This window comes from Ochotona curzoniae, unplaced genomic scaffold, assembly GCF_017591425.1.
Source record: "Ochotona curzoniae isolate NIBS_2020 unplaced genomic scaffold, NIBS_Ocur_1.0 contig_3332, whole genome shotgun sequence".
In the NCBI taxonomy this organism is placed as follows: Eukaryota; Metazoa; Chordata; class Mammalia; order Lagomorpha; family Ochotonidae; genus Ochotona; species Ochotona curzoniae.
The window spans coordinates 1,180,523-1,195,625 of NW_024465816.1; the positions used below are offsets into that span (position 1 = coordinate 1,180,523).

The 15,103-nt window shown below is 43.7% G+C and overlaps 1 protein-coding gene across 1 annotated transcript in view; it reads right to left on the reverse strand.

Annotated features, from left to right (window-relative positions):
- The window catches only part of BRCA2 (BRCA2 DNA repair associated), a 56,665-nt gene extending 42,335 nt beyond the window's left edge, over positions 1–14,330 (reverse strand). The window contains exons 1-8 of the mRNA XM_040979886.1: positions 14,199–14,330; positions 13,513–13,618; positions 10,801–11,028; positions 8,653–8,673; positions 2,381–2,483; positions 1,756–1,802; positions 1,626–1,666; positions 1,163–1,274 (exon numbers count right to left, since the gene is read on the reverse strand). Coding sequence (XP_040835820.1) covers positions 1,163–1,274; positions 1,626–1,666; positions 1,756–1,802; positions 2,381–2,483; positions 8,653–8,673; positions 10,801–11,028; positions 13,513–13,579 — 619 coding nt within the window. The 5' untranslated portion in view covers positions 13,580–13,618; positions 14,199–14,330. The remainder of the gene's footprint in view (positions 1–1,162; positions 1,275–1,625; positions 1,667–1,755; positions 1,803–2,380; positions 2,484–8,652; positions 8,674–10,800; positions 11,029–13,512; positions 13,619–14,198) is intronic.
- Between the last annotated feature and the right edge of the window lie 773 nt (positions 14,331–15,103).

Below are 15,103 nucleotides of genomic sequence, written 5' to 3' on the forward strand. Positions count from 1 at the left end.
TACATACTTTATACTTTCTGTATATATACAAATATGCACGTTAGTTTCAAAACAAACTTTAGTTTCAAAAAACAAACTTCAGCGTAAGTAGGAACATACAAAACTTTATTTATTGTATGTAGCAACCTCATTAAATTTGAATTTCAGATAAACAATGAATACTTTTAGTACATTGTTTGAAATTCCAATTTATAGATGCACTATTGCTTTACTTGCTGAATCTGATTACCCTAAACACGTGATACACTGACTTTTGTTTATTTCATTTTCAAAAAAGCAAATATAATTCCCAAAATAAACTTCACAACTATTAAAGCATTTTGATCTACAGTCTGAAAAACAGCGATGAAGCCCGTATCTTACCCAAACAAAAAGGACATTGTTGTTGGTGAATGCTTACTTTTTCTCTCCATTATCTTCCAATTTTCATTCCTCATCTCTAGCTTGTGATGTGACTGTTTAATTTCCAGACACTTGCTCATTTACTTACAGATGCCCCTCTAAACTTACGTTTATTATAATAATTTCATAAAAAACGATGATCACAACTTCTTAAGTATTAAGGCGTGATTAGCCAATTCGCAGCTATTGAGAGATTTAAGTTATTTCACAACAGGTGAAACATTTAAAATATATTTATTTACTTAAAGATTTGCTGGATACAAACTACCTGTCAAGGAATCATATAGTCCAACAAATAAACAAAGAAAATATTTAGATAGTCAAATGGACATATATTTGTAATTGTGAAATTTAAGACCCTACTTCAGTACCACTGGAAAAATTAATTCTGTACAATTTAAGCAGAAGGGCAAAAAATGTATTTAATCCTACTTTCAATGCCTAAAATATAAGTATTCGTAAGATATTCAAATTACACTAAATAATGACTTCAAAATGCTTGTGTATATAGTTAAATGAGTATTTGTAAAACCATACTAGATTAATGACAAACACGAAAACAAATTTCTGGACTCCTATGGAATACAATTTAATGTATCTGTGGTTTATCTCAATCTAAAGCTAAATAAAATAACGTTATTCAGAACTACTCATCCCTTTTATAGTAATATTTTCTTTTTATACTTTCCCTTTAACAGATACATTTATCAACCTTCTTTACTTTATCATATATGCTCAATAACACAATTGCTAGTAATACCTATAATCACAGTGGAACCAAGGGTGGGTGGTGTTGCTAAAGAACTTGACCAAGACATATCAGAATCCACTTCCGCTCCCAGGCTTTCAGAAATATGTTTCTGTGTCTGACCCTGGAAAGAAACATAATAGTTTATTTCATAGAAAAGTACTGAATACTTTTTCACTTAATCTTTTTTAATCACTTACTAAATGCCTATGCGAGACAGTACACTAGGGTCACATTTGTTAATCCTATGAAACTAATATTAAATTCTTGATTACACGGTAAAAGTAAAACAGGCATGGCTCTGTCACAGCTGCTTTGGGCATGTGACAAGAGAACCAGCAGATGGAAGATCACCGTTTCTCTGTCTTATCTCTAGCGCCACGTATATATGTGTGCCTGCCTTGCAAATAAATATCAATGAATAAACAAACATTTTAAAAAGGGAAAAAAAAAGTAAAACAGGCAGAATATTTACCTTCATGAGTTTCGGCGTATGGAATAAACTCCCACATACCACTACGGGTAAAAACAGGAAACATTATTAAGCTTTATTTCAGTAACATTTCTAGTAGTCTAACAATGAAAAACTCGGTTTTTTATCCTACCTGACTTTTTTCTTTGTGGTGTTTCATGTGTATATTGTATAACAGGACTAAAATAGAACAGAGACCTCAGGTTATTCAAAAAATGTAACATAAATGGCAGAGAAAAAACACAAATCTTTCTAAAAATGACTCATACTACTTGTTGAATTACACTATAGTAGTTATTATTTTATATTACTTTCCCAAAAATGAGTATCTCATAAAGAATTAAAAGAACACTAGATGACTAAAATACCCATTGAAAGTACTCAAACTTCAGCTACTAAAAACTACACAATCTTAATTCAAAAATTATGTAACCTACAAAAGCATCACATTCTCTTTAAAGATTCAAAGCATGTCATTTATTGGAGACTGACATTTTAAGCACTTAAAGCTTTTCATCATTAATACTTTTTGTTACTACCCAGAAAACTAGCCAGTTTAACATAAAGAAAACGTTTCCAGTGTAAAACTTATTCTATTAAAGGACTCAACATAAAAGATTATTTTACAGAGATAATGTAATAAAAGATCCTTCATCAGGTTGTCAGCAAAATATCAGCATGAAAACCTGTTCCATTTCTATATGTTTATGTAGGAACATGTTTCATTTAAACATTTTAATATAATAATTTCATCATACCTTTCACTAGGATTTAGAAGTGGACTGTTAATGGCATTTACTCGTTCTATTTTAGCCTTCGTTCTGCAGCAATTTTTATGTTCATTACTGGCAGTATCCTTCCCTGAAATAGTACAATAAATCAGCAAGGACTTATACACTGGATTCTAAGTTTTTCATTCTCAGGAAGTACTCAGAAACAAAGGTCCTTCTAAATTGAGGAGAAGGTACAGGGAGTTCAGTTTGAAAAGGTGTTCCAGATTTTCAGAGAGGTTTTTCTGAAAGGTTCTCAGAGGGTTTTTGGCTCTTTCTAAAAGCATGTCCCCTAGTTCAACAACTATGTTGAGCATGTAATGTGCCTAAAATTCTTTGGAGGACTCAATTCAAGATACCACTTTCACCCCAAAGAACTCAGTCTAACAGGGAGAATTTTTGTTATTGAAATGTACACAAATAGAATGTGAACTAGTCTATTAAATTACACACAGTACTATGATATCAGGAGGATAAGAGTTAAGCGAAAATGTTTTTCATAAACAGACTTAATTTTCATCTAAAAAGCAGAGTACTTGTTCTATAAAGGCTTTCACTTCACAAGAATGAGCCTCGGTGTGTTGTGTGTCTTGTCTGTCTCATAACCCTAGTCCCTCCGCTTGACTCGGGGCTGGAAGTATGTGGCGATGCAGGCGTTGCCAACATCTGGGCACTCTCTTGCTAGGCTGTACCTCCTGCCAGTGAGCATGAGAACCTGCTGGCATATATGTGGGCCTGGTGGTGGGTTGGGTTAAACTAAGCCACAGCATCCTTGGGTTTGCCTGAGAGCTGCATGGGATGTGGGTGGGGTTGGGTTGGCTGCTGCAGAGGCTGTAATACACAAAAAACTAGGCTGGGAGTAGACCTGGTGGGGCTGATTGGGCAGGTCACACTGACTAGGCCAAGATACTTGCTGGTATACATGAGGACCAGGTCTATGTCAGGCTGTCTGGGTCAGCCTGCAGCACCCATCAGTTTACATGAGAGATGGGGTTGGGGCAGAACTGGTATGTGCGCTGCTGGCACACACAAGTGTCAAGTCAGTTTACCAGCTGAGGTTTCTTGGGGTACTCCTTAGCGAGGCAGCTGAACTCACACTCTGGCCATAGGGAAAAATCACAGGATGTGTGGTCTCACTTGCTTTTCCTAAAATTTCTATGAATGTCACCATTATATTTTTTATTATTATTATTATTATTTATTTTACGATACAATTCCATAGGTTCCGGGATTTCCCTTGCCTCCTCTCCATCCAACGATTTCCTTCATATTTTAACAATAGTATAGTCCTTCGTAAAGTTTTAAGTCCATCATTCTGCTATCTAAGGAATAGACAATTACAATTATCTGACATTACAGGAATGGACAATGGCAGACAGTCTGGCAACCTATTGTCAAGATATATTTAACAGTTTCATCACGACTATATTCTTTAAAAAAACGTTTATTTTGGGCCTAGCACAGAAGTCCAGTAGCTAAAATCCTCCTCTTGCATGTGGCAGGATCCCATAGGGGGGCCGATTTGTGTCCTGGCTGCTCCACTTCTGTTCCAGCTCTCTACTTGTGGCCTGGGAAAGCAGTCAAGGATGGCCCAAAGCCTGCGCCCACTTGGGAGATCTAGAAGAAACTCCCGGCTTCATATCAGCTCATTTTTGGCCATTGTGGCCACTTGGGGTGTGAATCAGCAGATGGAAGGTCTTTTTCTCTGTCTCTCCTTTTCACTGTAAATCTACTTTTCCATAAAAAGAAATAATCTTTTAAAACAAAACAAAAACCCATTTATTTTATTTGAAAGGCAAGAGTGACAGACAGAGCTCAATCTTCTACCTGCAGGTTCACTCCCCGAATAGCTGCCATGGTTGGGGCTGGGCCAGGCCAAAGCAAGGAGGTGGAATTCAATCTGGTCTCCAAGTGTATGGCAGGGGCCCAAATGTCAACTTGCCCAAGTTCCCCAGGCACATGAGAAGTGACCTGGGTGGGAAGCAGAAGAGGTGGGACTGTAACAGGTGCTCATATGGGATGCTGTCATTGCACACAGTGGCTTAATCTACTGCATCACAACACTGGGCTCAAGGCCACCATTATGATCTTATTTGGTGATGTCCTACCTTGTTATCTGTTTTTCTTTTGAATCCTCCATATTTAGGTTATTGTTGGGCCCTCTAGTTTCCACCTTCTATATCTACTTCCATTGTTATCACAAAAATTCACGCACGTGTTCTCTATTATTCTAGACTTTGCCATGTCTTCCTTACTGATCGTCTATCTTTGATCTTCAATTGTCAAAAGTATCACTGTCATTATTTTAAGTGCAGATTATAGGGTTCCATTTCAAGAGCTTCAGAGTAGGGTGAGGGATTCATCATTTTAATCAGCATCAAAGATTCTGATTGCCTAAGCTATCACATTTTGAAAAAAAAATTATCTTCAAAGACTGATTTTCTAAAGCAAAATTAATATCCATTCTACAGATATTAACTAAATATTATGTATACCACTTGGTTCCCGACAACATGCTACCATAAGAAATTCTGCCCATTACCTATGTTCTCTGTTTATATGCGCTTCCTAGTGCCACAAATTTCCTGTCTCAAGGTACGTGTCATATGATAACTGCTTATGCATGTTCCTTTTGATAGAATTCAGCAAGGCAGACAAAGACTATTCCTTACCAGAGATAAGCCTAGATCTCACAAAAGGCAGACAATTAGTTGTGGACAGAGATAACAAAATTCATAAAGAGCATGAGAGGGTGGTGGTTTCAGCAACTTAAATTCAGGGTCAGTGTAGCAGGGTACTGGGTAATGCCACAGCCTGTGATGCTATAGGTACAGGTTCCTGTCTGGGCTGCTCCACTTCCATTCTTGCTAGTGGCCTAGGACAAGCAACAGAGCATTGCTTAAGTACTGGAGCCCCTACGATGGACAGGGAAGACCTGGATGAAGCTCCTGGCTTTGGCCTGGCCCAGGGGTGCTATTATTGCCTACGAGGAAGTATGAATCAACAGATGGAAGATCACCTTCTATAACTTTCTAAATAAATAAATAGACACATTAAAGAAGTTAAATATGAAAGTCATTCTGAGTTTGAACTTATCATGAGGAGAAATGGATTAATCACAGGTTTGACAAAGGAAGTTGTACTATTAAATCTGCATATAAAATAATATTTTAATTTCTTGTCTTGCTTTCCAAGCCCACGTCTTACCTGTCTTTTCTGGCCTTAGATTGTCTATTGCTCCCTTTTAGATACAGAACACCTTAAATCAATCTGAATGATTTGTTATTCTTAGACCTAAATGTTGTTCTTATTCTCTCTGCCAAGGACAATTATTTTATCATATCTCCAAATTTTGTGATTCTGACCTATCTTTCATGTTTCAATTGCAACGAATCCCTGCCTAACTTCAAATAATACTACGTCATCCAGGCCAGGTTAGGCTGTAGCACCCACTTGTGAGAACTGGAATGGGTGCAGGTCAATATCTGCCTGTGAGTGCCAGGACTGGAGGTTGGTCATGTGGCCATGTGAGGCTGAGCCATGGCACCCTCTGCCATAAGCAAGATTTGGGGCTGGGAGCAGGCTTGGTAGGGGAACTTGAGGAACTCCCCTGCTAGGCTACAGCTCCCACTGGTGAGCAGGAGAGTCAAGCCAGGCCAGGCTGCAAGCAGGCCAGGCCAGGGGCAAGCCAGGCCAGGCTGGGATGTAGCTCTCATTGACCTATGTGAGCCAGGTCTATGGGCAGGCTGGGTTGGGCTAAAACACCAGCACAATGAGAGCCAATGTGGGGTGCAGGCCAGGCCAGGCTGGACCACAACACCCACCTGTTCACATTAAAGGCTGGGGATGGGCCACAATGGATTAGACTGCTGCACCCACTAATGAGAGCTGGGACTGGGGACAGGCTGGGCTGAGCTGAGCCAGGTTGTACCACCTGCTAGTAAACGCTGAGACTGGGGGAGGGCCATCTAAGAATAGGTCTCGGCAGTCACCATTACACACAAGACCCGGGGCTGGGAGCAGAACTGGTATGAGAACTTTGGGGACTCCTTTGCTGGGCTGCTGTTTTCACTGGGGAACATGAGAATTGGGACTGGTGGGCAGGCCAGTCAGGGAGAAGGGCAGGGTGGTTAGGCTGCTGTACCTGCTGGCTCACATGAGGGTCAGAATGCAAGTGGGCCACCCAGGCTAGACTACTGTACCTACTGGCAATTCCCAGATGGGGTGCAAGTCATGTCTGGCTGGACCAGGCCTGGTAGGGGAACTGTGGGCACTCTGCTGCTGGGCTGCAGCTCCCACTGGTGAGCACGAGAGCCAGGGCTGGGGAAGGACCAGGCTGGTCAGGGCAGCAGCATCCATCAGCATACGTGTGGGCTGGGTCTGGGGGAGGGTCAGGTTGAGCTAAGCTGCCACCCATGAGTGTGTTTGAGAGCTGGATGGGATGTGGGTGGTATGGCTAGGCCATACATATCACATGCCAGCACACTTGGTAGCAGCTGCTGGAACAGGTGTGGTAGGGATTATTGGGGGGGTCACACTGACTAGGCCAGGGAACACACTGGTATGCATGAAGACCGGAGCTTTGGTGAGCTGAGCTGGGCTGTCTGCAGCACCTGTTGGTTCATGTGAGAGATGGGGTTGGGGAAGAACTGACCAGGCCTGTACTGGCTGACGTACACAAAGTCAAGTCAGAGGTCACCCCAGGTGAGATTTCTTGGGCCATTCCTCACTAGATTCTTGGACTCAAACCCTGGTCCCAGGAAAAAATCACAAGATACGTGGTCTGACCTTTGAGTACATGCCCACAAGACTAACAACTATGCCCACAAGACTAGCAACTGGGCCTCCTTAGATGCTGATTCCTGTGCAGTTCCAAAAACGCTGCCAAATACACATGTGGGACATGACAGCCAGCTCATCCAGGACGGGAAGATCAGGTTGGACCACTCTTCTGGCCAAGCCTTCCAGCATTTTCCTCGGCCTGGGGACACACTAAGGTGAACTTGGCCTACCAACAGACCTTGCAACGATTTTCTCAACCCTGATATAACGAAGCCAACGACTCGGAGCTATCAAAACCACTGAAGCAACACCGTTGGAACACTCTTGCCCACATCGGGGTCTCTCAGGTGTCACCAAATGACCATTTTCCATCCCTAGGTGCGGATACAGTTGGACAGCAAGCAGTGGACTCCTCCCTTCTCCCTCCCTCGAGCACAGTAGATAAAATACAACTGAAATATTTATCTCACTCACCTTCTTCCATACTTAACCCTCCCCAACTCTAATTGGAGACCCACATGGGCATGCATCCCTCTCAACTATGTAAATGATATAAAAATTAAAGTAAAAAATAAAAATAAACACTGTCATACGATTTTGTTTTTCTCTTGGCACATTCAATCTTTTTTTAAAATTGAATTTTATTTTTGATGTTGTTTACATAGTTGACAAGGATGGATATCCACTCATGATCAGGGTGTGTAGGGTTGAAGTATTGGAGCAGGTGAGAGGGACAAATGCTTCTAACTTTCCTTTTCTCCTGTATGGGAAGGTGAGGTGTAGAGAGGGAACGGAGGGGGCTGCCTGCAATTGCCAAACTGTATCAGTGCCTGGGGATAGGGGTTGCCCACATGATGTCATCTTAGACACTTCATTTTGGAGAAGAATGTTTTGAAAGTATTGCTTGAGTGTTTCTGATAGTTTCGAGACACCATTGGTTTCACTGCTCCCAGGTTGAGAAAAATCCCTCTAAGGTCCATTGGCTGTCCACCCTAATGCATCCACTCACCCAGACACCTGCTGCCAAAGCTTGGCCAGGATAGTTGTCCAACCTGTCCTGCTCTCCATCTTCTTACATGGCACCTGATGTCCTCTGCAGGCCTAAATGAGCTTGCCATCATGTCTCCCTCACGCACTTCAGCATGATGTCCAATGCATAGTGGACATTAGCAATCGAGGAGCCCAGTCCTGATAGATGTATTCCAATGGATAACAAATCCTATCATTCTCTCTGTGGCCAGCATCTTGAGTCCAGCAGTCTAGTTGGGAAGTACCGCCCAAAAACCTGACCTTCAGGGACCCCAGACCTGATTTTTTCATGTGCCAGTCAGTACAGGGTCTGATTCAGTCTGTCACCTGCATCAGCCTATTCACACATTGGTGATTATATTTTTTTGGGTCAGTTCCATCCCTAGTCCCATGGCCTGAGCACACCTATGGTTGCCACAGGCCTGGCCCTCATGCACCCCAGCAAGAACCGCAGTCTAGTTGGGGTCTCCCTCAATAATTCCCACAGAACCATCCCCAGATCTGGTTCCTGCATGTGCCAGTACACACAGCAGACTAGTCCAGTCAGTGCAGCATCCCAATTAGGCTCTCGTATACATCTATGGGTGTATTTAGCTCTGTATATCCCCACCCATCCTACCCCATGACCCACTAGTACTGCTACCTTGTCAAAATCCCCAGCACTGGATCTTAAGTACACCAGCAGGGGCTACAGCCCAGCAGATGAGTACCTGCAATTTCCCTACTAGGCCCACACTCTGTCCTAGATCTTGTACTATGCAAAGCGTATTGTAGTCTAGTCTGATAGGCCCTGTCCTAGCAATGCTAGTGGATGTTGTGGCAAAGCCTGGCCAGCTGGCATGTATCCTGGCCCTTGTGTGTGTCAGCAGATGCAGTGGCTTGGCCTAGACCAGTCCTCCTACAAACCCAGCTAACATGCAGGCTATAGTTATTGCAGTCCTGCCCAGTCTGGTCTCTCAGCAGGGGAGCTCCTGCAGCCTCTCCCAGGTTTGCTTCCAGCCTGGGATCTTGTGTGTGCCAGTGGATGCTGTGGCCTAGCCTCGTATGGCCTATCTTGCCTTGGCATTTGCTGGCATGTGCTCAGCCAGGCCTGCCCTCAGTCCCAGCTCATGCTAGGGGAGGGGCATGCTACAGCCTAGCTCAGCCTGGCCAGCCCCCAGTCCCGGTCCTAATGTGAATCAGCAGTTGTTGCATCCCAGTGTAGCCTGGCCTACAGCCCGACTTTCACACCTGCCACCAGGTGTGGTAGACTGGCCCAGCATAGCCCACCCCCAGGACTGACTCACACATAACCCAGCCTGGGCTGGATGCCCTCAGCTTCAGTTCTTGCGCTCAACAGCTAGGGCTACATCTTAACAGGGGAATTCCCTAAGTTCCCCCAATCAGAAAAACTCCCAACTATAAATCTTGTGCATACGGGTGGGTGTTTGGCTCAGTCTGATTTGTTCTACCTCTAGTCCTAACCTTTATTGGTGGGTACTGTGCTCTTGCCAGACTAGCCCACAGCTGTTCCAACTCTTACTGGTGGGTGCTACGGTCCAGCCTTGTCTGGTCCACTCCAAGACCCAGCTTTCATGTGGTTCAGTGGGTACTGCAATTAGCTCAGCCCGTCCCACACTCACTTTGGCTCTTCTGAGTGCCAGTGGGTGCTGAAGCCTAGCCCAGTATAGCACACCCACAGACCCCGTCCACACACATGCCACGGGATGTTCAGCCCAGTCTGTCCTCGTTCCTGTCTCTTGGACTCACCAATGGGAACCACAGTCCACCAGTAGAGTCCTCTTAGCTCGCCTACCAGACCCACTCTCAGTCACTGATCTTGTGCATGCCAACAGCTGCTCCAACTCAGCCTAGCATGGCCTACCCCGTGTTGGCCCTTGTCATTAGGTGCTGCAGTCTGGCCTGGCCCAGCTCATCCTCAGTCCCAACTCTTGCTGTTAGGTGCTGCCCTAGTCCTGCTCAGCCTGCCTCCATCCCTGGTTCTCATGCAAACCAGTGCATGTGATAGCCTAGCCTCACATTCACACTTATAATTTATTTGTATACCATTTATTCCCCCTTTTACAGTAATACTTCAAAAAAGAAATAAAGTACATTACTTAAGAGAAACAGGCAATAAACATTCGATAAAGTTAGTGTATAATTTCATTCTATAATTGCTGGTAATCACGTCACATGTAGGTCAGGGAAACTGCTACCAAATCAAAGGACATTCATGACAAACTGAGAAAAGTAACATCCATTCACTTGATCAGCTTTAGAAATAGCTTAATTAATATAAAAAATCCCCAGTTTTAAATAAAGAAAAGATAAAATGCAGTAAATCTCAGTTGGCAGGACATATTAATCAACTGGAGAAACAAAAAGAACAGTAAGTACCTACATTATTTCATCTCACATAAACCTATCAGTTATTACTTTCAGTGCTCCCATTATTCAAGTGAACAAAGTAAGGCCAGAGAAGTTAGCGTGCTCAACACGACACAATTCCTGACAGAGCTGAGATTTTGAACATTGGCTTGTCTGAATTCCTCACTCCTGTCTTCCTCCCGCGTTTCCCAGTGCACATCACTGATCTAAAGCTCATCTGTATTCACCGAGCTCTTGTAAAGCAGACTGGTATAGTGCCAGAGACAGACCTCGATCCTTGAATATGATCGGAGTTGACGCCAACTGATGATAAGGGAGCTTCCGCTGTGGTGTCTTAAACAAATGTGGTTCATAATTGCTGCTTTTACATCCAGGTTCTTCTGTCGGCTCAGAATTATACGGTGGAGCTTCTGAAGACAGTTCTTCAAACCAGTTAAGGCTTATTGGTCCTAAATCTATTAAAAAGAAAAAAACCCTTGTCCAAATTCTGCTTGTTAATAAATAAAAGTTCATGAGCTAGCAGTGTAAAGTTCATAACAAAAAGAATGCTGGAGATTTTCCTCCGTGGATTACTCTGGTTCCGGCACAGCAGCTAAGCAAGATCGTGGGTCTCGGGAAGGTACACAAAGGGCTCACAGAAGCTATAAGATGGTTCTTAGCTGTATCACCTTTTTATTCCACTATTTTCCCTCTCAATATTCAACACTCTTAATCAAAGATAATTCATAATAAAAGCACACTCTACACATACAGTGTGTCATATGACTATAACATAAGTGTATCAATCACTGGTTATAAAACAGATTCTCCAATAAAATGAAATAGAAGTTTCCTCTTGAAGAGCAAAGGCAAAATTTCCATTATCCATCCATCTTACAGAGACACCATTGTCATGACCCTTTCAGGAAGTTCCAAACTTAGAAAAGATTTTCATAAGACAACATCATTTGTGTTTTTCATAATGCTGACATTATTATCAACGGAACCAAGATAATGGTGGGTAAAAGTGTTGGTACATTTGCATGAGTGAAGGCAGTGGCACCAAGCTACAGCTACTGTACTTCTCACCATCACATTTTTGTTAAATAATCATAATCTTGTTAACTAATCTTAACCACTTTATCTTAATTCAAGCAATAAATTAATTAGTATTTGATCCTTGAGCACATCTTTTTTGTACTTTCTGACAAAACGGGGCTATCTAAAAGTATCTTGGCAAAGTTGAAGAGTTATATATAAACACACTCAAATGATAAGCTGAATTAGAATTTCTTTTTTTTTTAAGATTTGTTATTATTATTTTTTAATTTCAAAGTCAGATATACAGAGAGGAAGATGTTCCATCTCACGAGTTACTACCGAAGTGACTGCAACACCAGGAGCTGAGCCGATTCAGAGCCAGGAGTTTCTTCCAGGTCTCCCATGGGGGTGCAGGGTGCCAAGGGTTTGGGCCGTCCTCAACTGCTTTCCCAGGCCACAAGCAGGGAGCTGGATGGGAAGAGGGGCCACCAGGAGAATCGGTGCCCATATGGGATCCCAGCATGCTCAAGATGAGGACCTTAGCTGCTAGGTCACAGCATCTGGTCCTAGAGCTTTTTTAAGGAAGTCTTTTTCACATGAAGGAATGACTGACAAACTAAATTGTGACTTGCATAGTTTAGCAGACATTTTTTCAGTTGGTGAAGTAAGTCTGCTACTTCAAGGAAAACAACAGAGCTTGCTGCCAAAGCTAACATGTGATCTATCTAATGACCGTTAGAATTTCCACTTTGGAGCCCTGCGTGTTAGCCTAGTTACTGAATTCTTCTCTTTGCATGCACCAGGATCCTTATGGGCGCTGGTTCGCATACCAGTTGCTCTGCTTCCCTTCTAGCTCCCTGCCTGTGGCCTGGGAAAGCAGTGGCATACTCGCATGGGACACCCAGAAGCAGCTCCTGGCTTCAGATCAGCCTCAGTTCAGCCATTATAGCCACCTGGGGAGTGAAGCAATGAACAGAGGATCTTTCTCTCTGTATCTCCTTATCTCCTCCTCTGTAAATCTGACTTTCCAATAAAAATAAATAAATCTTAAGAGAAAAAAAAATCCATTTGATAAGTTCAGTGGTGATATTAATGAATTAAATTTTTCAAAAATATAATTTATTGCAATGGGAATGCCTGTAATTGGAACATCATATCTTTCAAAAAAGCACTACATGACGTTACAACCCAGCGTAGATCAACTGAAACATCTACTCATCTATTCAAAGCAAAGGAAAGACAGCAACCACAAAAAAACGCACAAATTACGCATGTATCATACTCCTTGTTAACTAATTCTTCACTCAGTAAGATTAGATTTCCTTTGTATATTTCTACCAGAAGGCCATACTGCAACAGATTAACTACACTCTGGGTATGACAACACAGCTATTTTCTCTTAAGTCAGACATGAAAGAAAATTGCAATATAATTCCACTTGGCATTTTTGTTTTGAAAAAACATACTTATCATAAAATGCTTATGGTAATATGCAATCATTTATTTTCAAGCAAAATTTTTCTCAGCTCTTACACTTCTAACATGCAGCTTACATAAACAACTGTTCTTTGCAAGTCTTCCCTCATGAATATTGTAACCAGACCGTGAGCGTGCCTCTGCCATAAAGTAACATTATCAGTGCTTCTAGCATACAACTCTAGCTTCACTTCCAAAACAATTCTTCACACTGCTCAACAAAGGGCCAGGCTCCTCTTTATTCACTCCAGGTTCTCTACCTACCGGGTTCACTGGTAAATGAATATTTTCTGAAGTGGACTTCTGACTCAATACACAACAGTGTATAGGGTAAACAAAACTGAGAAGTACTGAGCTCTTTTTCAATAAGCGCGCATGTTGCTTCTCTGCAAACATTTTATTGTTGGGATGGCTCAGGTTGTATAAAAAAAATCTGTCAGTACCTGTTACGTTGCATCGCATCTTAAAAATTTCAAATAAAGTTGGTCTCTCTTTGGTTCCAGTCGGCATTTTTATCTATAGTATTACTCCTATGCTTGGTAAATCAGTCTGCAAAAGAGAAAACCAGTCCTGGTTGAGGCAAAAGCCGCAAGCGCGGGGGTGCGTGGGTCTCAGGCTACACTGTCTGCCTCAGTCCCACCTTGCTGGGCAGTCGCTAAAACCCCGTTTGGGCAGGAGAGCATTCCAGCCATGTTGCCCTTGGCCACTTCAAGCCTCGGAAACGCGGCTAGTGCTTCTTAAATACCGTTTGCTTTTTAATTACGTTAAGTAATGACGCTCGGCTCCCGGTAGAAACAAACTCTACCTGCTAACTCCCCAGTCAGTAAATCTTCTGAAATTAGCAAATTCCCTGGGACTCCAGTAAAGACTGATACGGTGTGACCCTAAAACCCCTAATCATTGCTTCCCGGGGTAGCAACACTCCGCTACCGTGTTTCCAAATTCAGCACAGGCGGGGCAGCCGGGAGGCAAGCCTCTGCCATGCTTTTCCGGGCTCGAGGTTGTTTTGGAACCAGATCCTTGCAGGAAGGAGGTGATGTCCCCCCGAGGCTGCGACTGCCCCCCGGGAGCTGGGGACACCAGCAGCCCGCCACCCGGGACCAGCCCGCTCCACCCCAGCGACACTGACCCGCTCCGGGCGTACAACTCTTCTGGACTGAGAGAAACCGCGCCAGCATTTAGATCACAAATCTGATCCCGCCGGCTTTTCGGACGGCGAGAGCCCAGAAACACGGAGCCTTACGAGCTCCGCCTCCTCCGCCTCAGTTCAGACGCTCGCGCCAAAACCCCGCGCAGGCCACGTGACGCGCGGACGCCGTGACGCAGCACGGAGCGTCCGCGCCACCCGGAAGTGGCCGCTGTGTGTCAATGTGACAGGACGGGACTGGATGAAGAAGGTGCCAGGGTCGGTGTTCGCTTCCTGACTTCTGGAGGCGTCACTCGTCGTTCCCCTGCCTGTCTTCCAGCTCTCTATCGCGCTTTGGTGACCTTGGAGAAGCCTGCTGTCCGTAGGGCGGCTCTTTCCCAGGCCTGTCAGGACTGCTTGGTAGTCACGCCAAGGGCAGATCATTGAAGTCAGTTCTAGTAGATACGTTGCCTCTGGGTAGAAAGTGCTCAGAAACTTGGAACCCCGTTTTCCCCTTAAAACACTGTGAAACGCATGTTCACGCCCCTGCACAGTAAGGGGGGAGGGAATGTCCTTTTTGGACTTCTGTAGTATCTTTTTACATTCTTAAGAGACCAGTTGCCCGTTTTGAGCCCGTCTTGCTCCCCCCAAACGAGCTGAAAGGTGGAACTTGATCTCATATTGACTTCGCAGGGTGTGTGACGTGCCTAGCATGAGGTGTCGTCATTGGTGTTCCCTTGTGTGGCCTGGAACACACTGCAGTGCAGAGGGGAGAGACGCTTGCGGGTTCTTCTGCGTCAAGCCAGGATGAGAGGCTGTGCTCGGGTCGGTTGGTGCTGCTTTGTTTGGAAATTATCATCAGGTGTAGCAAGAGCGTCCCAGAGAAGCAAAGCCACACTTAATTTATT